The 15,124-nt window shown below is 35.9% G+C and overlaps 1 protein-coding gene and 1 long non-coding RNA gene across 8 annotated transcripts; one reads left to right on the forward strand and one right to left on the reverse strand.

Moving 5' to 3' along the window:
* Window positions 1-1,035: 1,035 nt before the first annotated feature.
* Window positions 1,036-3,907, reverse strand: LOC105960409 (uncharacterized). Of its 7 annotated transcripts, none has more exons than XR_016034669.1 (4): window positions 3,537-3,789; window positions 1,812-2,740; window positions 1,465-1,555; window positions 1,039-1,064 (listed from the first exon to the last, which is right to left on the reverse strand). It is a non-coding gene; the product is annotated as an uncharacterized LOC105960409 (long non-coding RNA). The 7 variants fall into 7 exon arrangements; XR_016034673.1 differs by having other exon boundaries at window positions 1,041-1,555; window positions 1,812-1,923; window positions 2,020-2,740; XR_016034662.1 differs by having other exon boundaries at window positions 1,036-1,064; window positions 1,465-2,740.
* A 7,805-nt stretch (window positions 3,908-11,712) lies between these two features.
* Window positions 11,713-13,366, forward strand: LOC148772192 (uncharacterized). Its single transcript, XM_088814881.1, has 3 exons — window positions 11,713-11,739; window positions 12,620-12,716; window positions 12,764-13,366. Exons 1-3 carry the CDS (start codon window positions 11,713-11,715, stop codon window positions 13,204-13,206), a joined length of 567 nt encoding a protein of 188 aa, XP_088671007.1. The 3' UTR covers window positions 13,207-13,366.
* The last annotated feature ends 1,758 nt before the right edge of the window (window positions 13,367-15,124 follow it).

Genomic DNA, 15,124 nt, shown 5'->3' on the forward strand with positions numbered 1-15,124 from the left:
ATCAGATGTAGGAGTTTATAAGATGTTTTAAATAAGCTTAGTCAAACAGACTCTAAGTTAGAAAGAATAATAATACAAATGATCTAAAAACAAAAGGATGAATAATAATGGGCCAACATTACTATTGATGTCATCTTTTTAAAAGAATTACGAGAAACCCCTGAGGTAAGATTCAATTACCAAATCTCCACATTTTTGCATGAATATGAAATTTTCTTAAGGTATGTTGTCGTCTTACACAATTCCCCTATGGTGTTGCTTTTGACGGAGTATTTATTTATTACATAGAATATTCCTCTGAAAATGTCATTTTTGCCACTGGGGATAATTGTAAGCATATTAATTCCATACACTACAAAAAAAACTGTTTTATGTGACGCAATAAGTCGTCGCAAAAACTCAATATATTGTCGCAAAAAAAATTAGGTGACGATATATTTCGTCACAGGGGTCGTCGCGTAGGCCCCGTCGCGAAAGGTGTTATGTGACAAACTGAAGTTTTCGTCACCAAATATTGTGACAAAAGAAAAATTCGTCACATAAAGTCTTATTGTTGTGACGAAGTGTTCGTCGCATAAACCAAATATGTTCGTCGCTAAAACGGTTATCGTCACAAGAAGTAATCTTTTCACTTACTTCTTGTGACAAATTATTTTGTCACAAAAGACTCGATATCTATTGAGACAATTATTTCGTCACAAAAAGTTATTTTTCAAAATTTTATTATAAATATATAATTTGTTATATAATATTTATATTATTCATATTATTACCATTTAAATTAAAGAAACTAATAATGCAATTTCAAAAAACTAAACAACGATTTCGAAAATAAAATTGTATTGCAATATATCGTACCATTTCATATACAAATTAAATTGAAAATTGCACTAAAAAATAAACTACATAATATAAAAATACACTGTCCTTCCTTCAGTGGAGCGAATTCCTCCTCACAACCTTCTTTGTACTTTTAACAAGTATCTCAAGTGCCTTGAGATAGCCTCTTTTCCACTGTAACTGACCTGTATCACAAACCATTTTTCCCAGATCAATCCACAAACCTGTATCACAAAAATAATAAAAATAATAATAATAAATTAAATCTCATTTTTTTATTCAACAACCCTTCCATCATCAAAGCTGAATCTTCTAGGATCGAAACATAATTATAATTCTCAATTGGAGAGAATAAAAGTCGCAACCTAAATTAGACGACCCACGTATGAAACTCATCGGGTCAAAATTGAAGACTGCAAAACATGAAAAATTGGAAACTACCAATTTCCAGAGCATATACAATACATCGTCTACAAAATCTGACAAACATAATCTAAAATCTGAAAAGAAAAAAAAATGATGAGTTTGATTTTGCGCACACCTTCATACAAGAAATTTAAATTCTACCGCCAGTACCAAAAAAAAAAAAAAAAAAAAAGAAAAAAGCGAGGGCGTAATACTCACCTGAGCTGAAGAAAAAAAATCACGAATGGATTTCTGCGTTTGATTCGTGAATTCATTAAAAAAATCACCTAGGCTCGCGCAGCAGCAGTCACTTAATCCAGACAACCCCCAAAAAAATTGATTAAATGGCTAAATATAATGTAGCAATTCTATTTCCAAATTCCAACCATTAGCTTCAAACGATGAAACAGGAGTTCTCGAAAAATTGTCTAACTTCCAAAATTATTTAAACTAAAACCTGAATTTAATGAATTCTAAATATTTACCATGGAAATTACTGGGGGTGGGGTGGGTGGGGGGGGGGAGGATAACATGAACTTAAAACAATAAAGCTGCAGTAATAATACCTGAAGACAAAGGTGCACAAAAACTTTTCTTCACAAGCAATATGATCTTAAAAGGAATCAAGCTGCAATAATAAGGATACACTCTACACAACCAAAGTTACTCGTATAGCAACTTTATCATATTGACAAATAATTAGTTTATTGTATAATGAATATCAAAAGTACTAAGAAATCTGAAATCCATGCAAACCGGACAACGAAGAGATACCTTGACTAAGAAAGTGCTTGGTGCTACTCAGTCGATCCCGCTAAAGGTTTCTTCCTCGCTTGTTATTCTGCAAAGGGAAAATCAATAATTAGAAAACTATACTTACACACTAACTTTAAGCATAGTAAATTAAATCTTAAAAATGCTACCACAAAAAAAACTTTTAATTTCAAGAGTCAGTTCGCTGGTTACAATTAGCATCCAGCCAAAACAAAACCACCATATCAAGTAGTTACAGTTCGTTTCATTATCAAGAAAGTTGATCATCATTGCAATGAGGTGAAATCAAGGAAACAAACAACTAAGGCAGCAAGATAATTAACATGTCTCTAGAAAGGTAAGCAGCTAGAAACCGAGATAAATCTTTCCAGCATACGGTACCACATCAAAGCCTAGAGGTACATGAATCTCATAATGTCTATTTTCTACACCTGCATCATTAACCAAATCTTCATACGAGTAAACAAAAGAAGGACGAGTCAGATTAGTCTTCATATGCCCAAATCTCGAATGATCTGCTTGAGTACAACTCTGTGTGCAACAAAGCAGCAGATAATTGCCGAATGAAGTGAAAGAAATAAACAGTGTTTTTAATCAGTTTCTTGTTCAAGAACCGGAATAATGCCCAAGGCTGACGAACCAAGGTGCATGCCTCTGACAACACCACCATAAGTGATCTTGATTTTGTAGCAGAGGAGCAATCATATAGTGTTGTTCTTCCCTGCAAAAAAGAACCAGAGATGACATTAATTAAAACTATTATCTACTTACTTCAAATGAATTTGGGTCCTACACCACATGAATCCACTTAAATTGACTTTCATAAATCCATTGAAGACTTGCCGTATATTTCTAATTGGTCAATTGTTGCTCTTTGTTTTCATGTAGAAAACAAATTCTGAAGACTGTATAATGGACTGCTATAACTTCCCTAGAAGGATAATGAAGCTTTTTATCCCAGTATAGTGCAAATCTGGAGGAATAGTGCAAAAGAAAATAGCTGCTGGATGTTAAGATACGACATGAACTAAGAAAAAAAAAATTCGACTTGCTATGAAGCTTCATATTCATAAACAAGTAATCAACTAATTATTCAACAACAACTTAGAGACAGTCAGTAAAGTTGATGCCGATTCAAACGGACACTGGCGAAGCAAAATCAGCAGGGGGAACACCAAATTATTTTCGATGTAGAGAATCAATTAATAGTAAACAAGAGCAGGGGGATTCCCTTAGGGCTTCATTATTGCACTTCCATTGAAGCATCATACTAGAAAACTCTATAATTCTGATTCAGAAAACCCTAATTTAAATTCAAGTTAACGAACTTTTAGCCAAAACCTTGACATTAGATTTCAGATTAAGAGAGAAGAAAAATGATAGAGGGGTAGATGGTCAAAAAATCCAACTTACGCACTTCTACCCAAAATCTTAACATTCCATTGCACATTGGGAGAGAAAACAATGACAAATGAGCAGAGGTAGAGATTTGTGGAGATTGAGAAAAATAAAATTACCTTAATTGAATCGATTGAGAGACTAGCGGAGGCGACAAGCGGAAGGCTGGCGGTGGTGACGGAGGCGACAAATGGAAGGCTGACGGTGGTGGCGAAGGCGACAAGCGGAAGGCTGGCGGTGGTGGCGAAGGCGACGGGCGGAAGGCTGGCGGTGGTTGTTGACGACCACCTGACCCAAGAGCCGAAACAAGAGAGAGAGAGTGGAAGGAAAATGGTGAGAGGAGAAAATAATAAAATTTTAATTGATATTCAAATATAAGGATCCTTCGGCTATTAATTGTAAAAGATTTATGATAATAATTTATATTTAATTATAAATTATTTAGTTGTGACAAAATTAATTTTGTCACAATAAAAAATGAATGTGACGAAATTACTTCGTCCTAAAACAATTAAATGTTGTCACTAAAATGGTGCACTGATCGTTGGAATGAGCTAGTCATTTCTTTTCATGACAAAATTATAATATTGTCATATAAAACAAACTTTATGTGACGAAAACAATTTTGTCTCATAAAACATTACTTTATGAGACGAAATCTGATTTCATCATATAAACTTGTTATTTATGTGACGAATTTAACTTTCGTCACAATAAATTGTCACATAAAATACATTTTTTTGTAGTGATAGGGGGTGAATTGTAATATAATAGAAAAAAATTAGTTATTTTAATTTTTAAAACTATAACGTGTTTCTTCATTTTATAATAATAAACGATAGAATATATATATATATATATATATATATATATATATATATATATATATATATATATATATATATATATATATATATATATATATATATATATATATATATATATATATATATATATATATGTAAGGCCTAAACAATCTTGTAACATTAAAGCTTTTTATTTTATTTTTATTTTTTTGTTTATATTTACATAAGTGTTTATTCAATAAATCAATTTCACATAGTTTGAAAATATTCTCGTATTTCTTATTTTAGGTTACAAATATTTTCATTATGTTTTAATAAATTTTTAATTATATTTCAATTTTAAACAAGCCAAAATGCAAAAAGTATACATTAAACAATAAATAAATCATAAAAAAAATGTCCAATTCCATCATATCAGAGAAATCAAAGTTTTTACTTCTTTCATACGAGGGATTTATATATTTTGTAATTTTCCATGTATATTTTTTTCCGTCAAAGTAGCACATTAGGGGGCCTGTGTAAGACCACAACATAGTTTAGAGGAATTTTCGTAATCACGCAAACATGGGAGGATATTTATAATTAGGCCTTACCTCTCGTAATTTACCCTTTATTTTTTTCCCAAATAAATAGAAGTGTAAATGGATTGTGAATTTAAATGGTCAAACACTGATCAGAATGGGAATTTTGGTAATTACACAGACATGAGAGGGATTTTGTAATTAAGCGTTACCTCAGGATTTTTTTTTACAATTTGTCCTAATTTTATTCATCACCCAATACCCATATTGATACATAACTATGAAAATAATTTTTTTGTAATTACTTAATTCTAATCAACTTTTATTTATTTGCAAGGTATAATTTTTAATTTCAGTCAAATTGAAGCAAAATCATACATAATCAGGTGCAAAACAACCGATTTAAGCGAGTAGCATTAAAAGTTTAACTCCATGTACGATTATTTTCACTGACGGTACTTGCAAGGGGCAGGGGAGGCTTTTGACCCTCCAAGATTAAAAAAAAAAGTATTTGCCATTGTATTTTTTAATATTACTTTTGGCCCCCCTAAAGTTTTTGTAAATATGTGTCTTAACCTTTTATTTTTTAATTTCTTCTCCATAATCTTATATAAATTATAGAGAAATATATCACATTTAATATAAAATATAAAATAAAATATTTAAAACTTGTATTATTTTAATTAAAATTTATGAATATTACTTATTTTTGAATTTTTTTATCAATGCCATTAAAAACATAATATGAGATCGTGTCATGAATACCCGAAATATTAGAATAACTTGAATTAATTTAGATTTTTTTTATGATGATTAAAATATAATATAATTATAATATATATGAAATTTTAAATAAAAAAAATAGTAATATAAACTTGTTTTTTTCATGTATTAGTTAGCCCCCTACTTTTTTTTGTCCTGGTTCCACCCCCGATTCTTTTCATCCTAACATCCCTTCTCTAAGTAGTAATGAACAAGGCAAGTAATTGGAGAAATGAATTCCATATATTTCCGCATGCTTTCAATTAATTATTCGATATATTATACGTTCTTGAAATCTGCCTTTAGAATATTCCCTAACCTATCTGTTTGAATATGATGAAATTATTACTCACATATAAATTAATATTTTGGCGTGCCATAAAAATAATTTCATTATTGCCTTTTTCACTCTTGACTAATTATAAAAGTAATCGTGTAGAATCATATCAATTTATCATCCTCAATTAAATAGACAACCGATTTAATTTAATCCCATCTGTTTTTTTTTTCTCCCCAATTTTCATCTACAATTGATACATTAATTTACTTCATTCATTTAATCTTGCACATGAGATATGGCCTCTAAACTTTTGAAGCAACTCATCATAGGTGATGGTGATAAACATGAAAACATACTTGGATACTGCCCAAACAAAGATAGACCACTAATTCTCCGATATTTTTGTTCTTCTAATCATCTGAAAATTTCCATCATCCATGGGGAAATTGAAAGAGAGTGCAAGGTGAACGGCCTCAAGTCCTTAAAAAGGGCTTATTTTGTCGGTTGCTGCGGTTCGCATGCCTTGTTTACGTCCGACAACCCTTCACATCGACACATTGTTGTCAATGCTTCGTCGCTTTCGTCAAAAAGACAAGTGATGCAAATAGAGGATGCTTTTAAGGGAGGTGACCTATGTGGGCTTTTCTATCATCCTTTGGCAAAAGAACGTTGGATTCTTAATGTTTGAAAAATAGAAAATAATAAATATGAGTATTGCATTTACCTATTTAACACACGGACTTGGCGGAGAACCTTAACTCCCTATTTCTCTTTCCAACCTACACGTCGTGTGAGAAGTTTCAACAACGACTGTTGTCCTCGAGAGAGAGTTTGTGGTAATCCAGCAATCGCAAATAATGCTCTGCATTGGGACATAGGTCGGATTATGGTGTTTGACATGGTTACTGAAGAATTCTCGATCAAATGCCTTCCTTTTATAGAAGGCTACAGTGGAAGTTGTCGTATGCGGCATCTTTTGGCAATAGAGGACAAGTTATGTGTTTGCTACATGGGTTATGAAGAGCCGTTGATGGATATATGGGTTTTGGGGAACTATCAGAAGTGGACTTGGGTTAAAAGGTACACAGTTAATCTCGATTGGGATATGAAAAAGTATCCCATGGAAAAAGGTTTCCAATTTGAAACATTATTGGAAATAATGGGTTATATAAGAGTTATCGGCATTCAGAATGGTGAGTTGGTATTGTTTTGGAAACATAGGGGAATATTTTGCTATCATTTAGGATTTGGTCCTTTGAAAAAAATTAATGTGAAGAAATCTGAAATGGACAATGATATTCATGACAATTATGATTGGTTATGTGGTTTTGAGGCTTTAAATGCAGCTTGGTTTTTTTAAGCAATTCGCTAGTAGTTTGTATTTCTCAATAAATTATGTTATGTAGGGTTGACATAAACTACATATAGATAATTGTGTTTCATAGTTTTTGTTTAATGGGGAAATTGGCTAAACGCACCGTACTACAAATTTATGTTGTTACACGGTGAATCGTTCTTTTTTTCTTTCGCTAGAAATATTTGTTTTTTTATTGCAGGGTGTTTCTCCTTCCCCTTCTAACATCTAGTGATCTATCAATATGTACACACAAACACAGAACTACGATAAAATGTAAAAGCACACAAACACAAGCATGGACCAAAAGTACTCACACAAAACGAACACACGAAAATATGCATAAATAAACATTAAAACAAATCAGTTTAAAGAAAAAAACTTATAGAAAAAATGGAATCGGAACTTTATAAATCAAAACAAGGAAAAACAAAAGGTGGAATTTGGAACATTTTTTCCAATTCGCTCTCGTACATAAGGATATAAAATACTATGAAAATCAAACTCAATCAACATCACATATTCAGAGTTACACATGGGATGTGTATTTTTTTTTATGTGTAAATAAATGGCAAAGATCTATCCGTTTATTTCACCAAATGTAATATCTAATGACTCACACTAAATTGTCCTAGTATCATGTGCCTAAACGAGCTTTAGGCCCAACTAGGGGGGAAATCATTTAGAGTTCAACTTCTCCATTATTGTCCCATATCGATTTTCTACATGAAACAAGCAATCAAGTTCACCTATAAATATGAGGTATTGCTCACTTAATAAACTAACTTTCTTTGGGTGATATTTAAGCCTTTGCAAAATATTAATCCCGATCTCTGACTTGAGCGTCGGAGTCTAATTGTTGGGCCCCACCCTAGTGAGTCAATTAGTGTCTCGGTTTGTTTTGTAGGTTCTTCGGCAGACCCACACCTTAAATTCCTTTATACACGTGTCAAGGACCCCAACATTCTCGATATTGGGTTTGAAGATTCCCAGACTTAAGAGACCAGTGGGCTTCACGACCATTGACCTGACCTACCATTTATTAGCAGCATCATTTTGGTGTCGTCTGTGGAATGCGTACCAGATCACGTGGCAGGGAAGAAGGTGATCGAGGTGTGACGAACTCCCACCCCAAGGAGCGTTAAAGATCCCGGGTCCTCCCCGAAAGACAAAGAGGACGGGAACTTGGAATCCGTCGGGAGTGGCGTCATCGGTCTTGCAGATCACGGCGGAAGAGCTGGGGACCCTAATAGATCAAACGGTGGCAAAGGTGGCGGTGGTGGCGTAGAGAATTATCTAGCAGCTCAAGGCGTTGACCAAGTAGAAGAGCCGAACCTGGCGGCCAATGACCCATCGATGCCTCCCCCGACCACCATGTTAAGCTAGTCGTGGAGTTTTATGAGTCGGAGAAAAGAGTCCCGAAGAGCACCCGAAGCATCTTTCAGAGCGAGGCCCCCAAGAAAATGCTCGCCGCCATCGCCGCAACTTAGCAAATCCTTCAAACGATTTACTCCCGAGAGATGCCTAATGTCAATCACGTCAACTTAGCCGCTCTCCGGAGCAAGGGCTCTGAAGAAACAAAAGAAAAACATTGGTCGTCGCGACTTAGCTTCTTCTCAGACTACCTTGGAAAGGATGATCGTCAGTGACAAGGACCCTCAAGGAAGCTTGAGATGCATAACCGTCAGGAGAAAAGTGGCGACAGACGGCGCCACCCTTCCAACCACCACGGAGGCCGTGATCAAGCTGAAGAGGGTAGTAAAATGGCTTGGCCCGAGGAAAGGATCATAATCTCTCGAGGATTGATGACATTAATGCAAGCAACCATTGGACGGAAGCACCCAACTCGTCGCCCAGTGCCTTGGGGGAACAGCCGCCCCTGCAAGGAAAAAAGATTTGATTTTTATAATGTTTTTATTTTTTATTCATGTACTTATTGTATTTGCCAAACCATCCCAAAAACAAAATAGAAATAATCATTTGTAATTGATTATTTTTAAGTGTAAGTAGTAAGAGTAATGATATTACAGTCATATTAAATAAAATAAAAAATCAAATAATTACTTATTTTACTGTCATCTTTTCATGTTGTTCTATGAAAAAAAAAATTAGGGGCGCTGCCCCAATCCCCCATAAATTCTTCGGTAATTGTTTCCAATCTTTCGCACCCCCTACAAATTGTTGTTAGATCCACCCCTGTAGGAGTAACCCCCGACAAGGATAAGACCGTTTATTTCGGCCATCTTAAAAGTCTTGCCTTTTGGATTTCAACCTTCCGCTGTACAATGGGACTGGAGATCCCCAAGAACATTTGAACAACTTCTACGCCAATGTCGACCTTTACGGCCTAGTAGATGCAGCATATTGCAAGATCTTTCAGACTACAATGAATGGCCAAGCATTAACCTGGTTCAACAATCTGCCGAGGGGAACAATTGATGGTTGGGCATAGCTAGCAAACCAGTTTATTGGCCAATATTCCATCAACAATAAATACGCTACGACTAGAATTTACCTTTTCAAGGTCGTTCAATGAGGAAACGAGACACTCAATGGTTATATGCGACGGTTCGTTAACGAGGTGCATAGAGTAAGCCACATCAACCATGAGTTCTTGGCGGACATCATGATGAAAAACTTGAGGCATGAACGCTTTCGAGAGTCCCTCGTAGTCCGATCCTGCTCGATTCTCGGTCGATCCATGAAGTACATTGGCATTGAGGAGACCGTAGAGATAAGTCTGCCCGCGAAGGGAAAGCACGAGGAGGAGTGCCACGAGCCGAGAGATTGAGACGAAACGCGTCCAACCCTCCCCTAACCTAATACTCACGTTGCATAGCCGTCGAGAGGATAGTGGCGGCATGTGACGTCGGCACCTGATCACATGAATGGGCGCTAAGTACCAAAAACTTGGAAATCTGAAAAGCTTTCAACAACAGGTCGAGGGCACGTCGCCCTCCGCAATATTTTTCGTATTATCCGCTACAGTGTTTAATGGAATGTTTTAATATGTGGCATACCGCCCGCTGAACTTTTATTTAATTACTCGTTATTTGTATATATTGTTGATCGCATTCATTTTAGCTATTTTTCAAAGTACCACACGTAAAACTACAATTCCTATACTTGATAAAAAAAACATCAAAATTGTATAAGTGGGCTAAAGGGGAAAAGACCAACGGTACAATAAATGGTTTGGTCGGCTCAGACCTCGGTATTTCGCTCCCAGAAGCACCCAAATGCAATAAAAATATAGAATTGCACTAGGGAATAGACAAGGGATACCGTCTCGCCAAAAAAATAAAGCCTAAACTAATTATTTGCGAAATGCGGACTTCCGCAAAAACTAAGGAATACCGTCTTGCCTGAAAAGATAAGGCATAAGCTCATTCTTTACAAAAGGCGGACTTCCCACTGGGCAATAGCCAAGGAAAACCGTATTTTTTAAAAGATAGAGCATGGCTCATTCTTTGCGAGAGACGAACTTCCCACTAGACAAATAGCCAAGGAATATTGTCTCACCTAAAAAGATCAAGCACATTGCAGTCTTGGTGATGGACATGCTTCTTGCCCTCGCCATTTTCTGCAAATAATTGACCATCAGCCTTCTCAAAAAATGGTCGACGGTGAAACTGGTCATCGACCTTTTTTCTCAAAAAAAAGCCGTCGGCATCTTTTCCGAAAAAAAAAATGCATTTGCATTTTCCTAAAAAACAAAATGGCCATGGATTTTTCTCAAACAAATTGGGCACCGGCCTTTACTTCAAGTAATTGGACATCATCCTTTTCTAAGGGGTAAAAAAATAATTGCCGCCGCCATTTTCCTTAAAAACAGCCTCCCCATTTTTTCCAACAAATTAGCATCCCCAAGACATTCGTTTGCCTGCCCAAGAAAAAAATATGGTGGCAAAACTCGACTAGCCAATCAATTAAATTAGAAAAAAAAAAGTGAGGAGGAAAGAATAAGGAGGCGACAGAAGTCGATAAAAAAAAAAGGGAGAACAAGGCATAAAGGGTAACAACGCCTCACCCTCCACTTGGCATCCGGGTCAGATCAATCGTAACATATTTTTCACTGTTGGTAGCCATAATTTCTCAATTGAAACGTTCTTTCTTTGCGACGACGTAGAGAAAAAGAATGTGCTCAAACAATCCAACATGCCAATTAAGAGAAGTGATCAATTGTGGCGGGCCAGCCGTCCAATCATGTCCCACCGTAGGGGCAAATAGCCACATAGGATTACAATTACTAACGGCGGAAACATGACCCATTATTTTTTAATTAACATTTTTAGAAAAGAAAAAAATCTCCAAATGCATACGGTTCTCTCTTACCCCCAAATCTTCAAGACGATGTATACATACGGTTTTCTATTTATGATCAAATATTCAAATATTTCGCAACAAATGAATTTTCCATAAAACTTTTGCTCATAAAGTGAAGAACATGTTCATATTGCTAGGGTTCCTTTTTTTTTTCTTGAGGTCAGAAAATTAGGTATTCACTTAGTTTTCATGTAATTTATTCATCAGTGGAGGGTTATTCCGTACTCTCGTAAGAGTGCACCAAGAATGGATTACACAATCATACCTGTAAAGGTGGAACAATTTATCATTCATTTGGATGATTGGATATCGATTATCGAATCGTTAATCAATAACGTGTTTAGATTATGTATACCAAATACTGGATTAGGGGAACTAAATAGTCTATCTCCCCTTATCCACCAAACAAAAGAGCCCTTACAAGTTTATTTAATACAAAAACAATCCTCCTCCTGCGTAGAAACACCATAACCTCTTAAAATTGGATTTCTCGAATCTTGGTTTTATAACTCAAGAAACAAAACGTATTGGAAATTGAGCTTCAATTCATTTCTTGCTCGATCTCCTGAATTCTTGGAGTTCAAAGAGCTTATCTCTTGAATCTAAGTTTCCATTATTTCGAATTAATTGCTTGAATTATCATTTTCCAAAACCAAGCCTTAATTTATTTTTGGAGCCCGGATTCTTTGTTACGATTACTAGAAGCCAACTTCTAGTGCCCAAATTTTTTCTTCGGTGTCGATTTCTTTTTTTTAAGTTCGCATGTGTCTTATGATTGTAAATGCTTCACTCTACCTGTACATTTAGCTGCTTCAGTTTTCAGCTTCCGAAATTAAACTACAACTTTTTCTCCCACAGAGAAAACGAAATTACCACGACTCATGTGCGCACTACGTAACAGAAACTTGTTCGAGTGATTCTTAAGCATACGACCACCACCACCACCTCGACCTGTAAACGATGATGAAATTTAGGAACTATTTATAAATAGGGCAAATTACCAAAACCCCCCTGAGGTAAGCCTAAATAACGAAAATCCCCCCACGTTCTCGTAATTACGAAAACCCCCCTTGACTAACGGTTGACCGAATTTTTTTAACCGAAAACGTGAAATGTCTATTATATCTTTCTGTTAAATATGTGAAAATAAAAGAAAAAAGCTGAAAATGTGGTGGCGGTCACAGGCGACGGAACGAACGACGCGATTTTGGACGACGATTTTCGGACCACCATGGGTTCTGCTGCAGGCGGTGATGGTGGAGCTTCTGAAGAAGTTTGCCGACACCGTGAGGCTGAGCTTTGCGGAGTGGGGTGTACAAAGGCAACCTCCACAAGGTGCCGGATGTTCCCCGCAGTTGGCCGTGCCCATCTCCGAGGATTTCACCCAAGGACTTCAAAAATCTCCTCCGCCGCCGCGCCAGAGCCCTCTCCCGCCTCCACTCCTCCGACGACGACGTAGCCGCGATTTCAAACCCTAATCCCAATCCAGAGGTCGCTAATTCTGCTCCGATTCTCCCCGATAATGCCGTGAGTGATAACGATGGTGGTGTTATTGCTGATAATCCCTGCTCTGAAGCTGAATTGCTGCCGACGGGGAATTTGAAGGATGAAGAAGGGGAAAAGGAGGAGGAGGAAGTTAGAGAAGAGGGGAAAATGGCGGATGAGGGAAAAGATTCTGTGAGGAAAATGATGGAGGAGGAAAATCCGGTGGTACAGGTACTTTCCTTCGAGATTTTATAACATTTTACGCGGATTTGTAGAACTTTTTCGATTTTTGAAGTGATGTGGAGGATTTGGAATTTCTGATATCTCATGTGAATTAATTTGCTCGTTACTGTGTTTGATACGAAGAAACTGAATTTCGTCATGAAAGTTCAAATTTTAAAATTCATTTGTCCTTCACGATTGTGTTTCTTTGCGAATTTGTTCGTACTTGCAGTTACAAATAGTATCTTGTAGTAAATCAGCATTTTTTGATGTGGTAAAGGTAATTGTGCAGAAGATGTTTGGCTTTCTGGTTTCGGTATATGAATTCGGGAACAGGGTTAATAATATGAATGTTCGTCCTCAATGTGGCTAGTTTCGACAAAAGCAAAATAAATTCTGAATGTTTTTATCATATTTGTTTTTCTACTTTTTTCGACTTTGCGGCTCAGCAGATTGGGTTATGAGTTTAACTAGCTATAAGTTTAAGCTAATGGTTGATTATGATAGCAAGGAGAATCCACTAAGCAATATGTATAGCAACCAAATATGAAGCTTCTATACGAGTTTCTCCATTTTTTCTGTAATAGAATTTGCTTATCAAAAGTTATCAGTGTTGTTGTAGTTGTGTACATATTTATGACCCCTATAAAATGCTTACAATTACCCCCCTAAGGGTAATTTCGTGTACAGGGGCAAAATTGGTATTATCGGAGGAATATTCGGGAGAATCAAAAAGATTCTATCGAGTTTAACACCGTTAGAGCGATTTGTAAGATGTCTGCATACCTCAGGGGGGTTTTCGTAATTACGAGAACGTGGGGGGAATTTCCGTTATTCAGACTTACCTCAGGGGGGTTTTGGTAATTTGCCCTTTATATATATATGGGTAAATTACAAACACCCCCCTGAGGTATGACCAAATTACAAAAACACCCCTCTTGTTTGGATAATTACAACCACCCCCCTCAACTCATCAAATTTAGTGGAATCTTCGAGATTATATGGAATATTATCACTTTTGTACCCGTTTTATCCCATTCAAACTCTACATTATGAAGCAAGATGACCATAATATGTGATTTTTAGCTTGTATATATCAGTTTGTGGTGCATCGAAAACTGTATTTTTTACACAAAGAGTACAAACTAGAGCACATTTCACGGAATCTAGATGACTATGTTGAATTTGGCACCATAAAGGTAAGAAAAAATCATAGTTGAGGGGTGTAGATGTAATTATCCAAACAAGAGGGGGGTTTTTGTAATTTAACCATACCTCAGGGGGTATTTGTAATTTACCCTATATATATATATTCCAAAGTCTCATGTACAGAGCAATTAATACAAATAATCCAATAAATAAATGCAAATGGAGATATATCTACGGCTTTATCTTAGACAATGATATTTCTCGACTATGTCATGGCATAAAACGAGAACTGAAAAAACCGTAGCAGTACTATCAAAGTACACGAGAAAGCTAATATATATCCGACCATAATAATTAATTGTCCACAATTTACGAACTTGCATCATAATAAGACGAAGATTTTTTAAAATACGAAAGCATAATAAACTTGAGATATCCAAATGCATACCTAAGATATGGAAGTACATACGTGGTCCGAGACTTCTTGAAAGATATATACTACAGGGCTGCTCGATCGATCGGCAATACATGCATAACAAATTAAAAAAAAAAATTGAATATGAAATCGGATGATTAAAATTAAAAAGAATAATATTAGAAAACAATCGAACAAGTTAGTTATACCTTTACGCAAGAACTAGGCCGAAGAAACTATCACCGCAACATATATAAGCGATGCTACAAAAGTCAACACGAAGAATAACCCATGATTCGTTCCGAAATCCTCGATTTCACGTACAAGGGTATCCTCAATTTGAACAACTCGAGATCGAGCGGAATGAATTTCGATAGTGGCGTCACT

Source organism: Erythranthe guttata, chromosome 2, assembly GCF_056151865.1.
Source record: "Erythranthe guttata isolate IM_541 chromosome 2, IM_541, whole genome shotgun sequence".
NCBI classification, from domain to species: domain Eukaryota; kingdom Viridiplantae; phylum Streptophyta; class Magnoliopsida; order Lamiales; family Phrymaceae; genus Erythranthe; species Erythranthe guttata.

What these genes read in the sequence shown, in the direction of transcription:
- LOC148772192 (XM_088814881.1), top strand. Translation starts at nt 11,713, where the DNA reads ATGGATTACACAATCATACCTGTAAAG. An exon ending in ACACAATCATACCTGTAAAG is followed by an intron (nt 11,740 to 12,619) that starts GTGGAACAATTT and finishes TGAAAATAAAAG; the next exon opens with AAAAAAGCTGAAAATGTGGT. An exon ending in CATGGGTTCTGCTGCAGGCG is followed by an intron (nt 12,717 to 12,763) that starts GTGATGGTGGAG and finishes CGTGAGGCTGAG; the next exon opens with CTTTGCGGAGTGGGGTGTAC.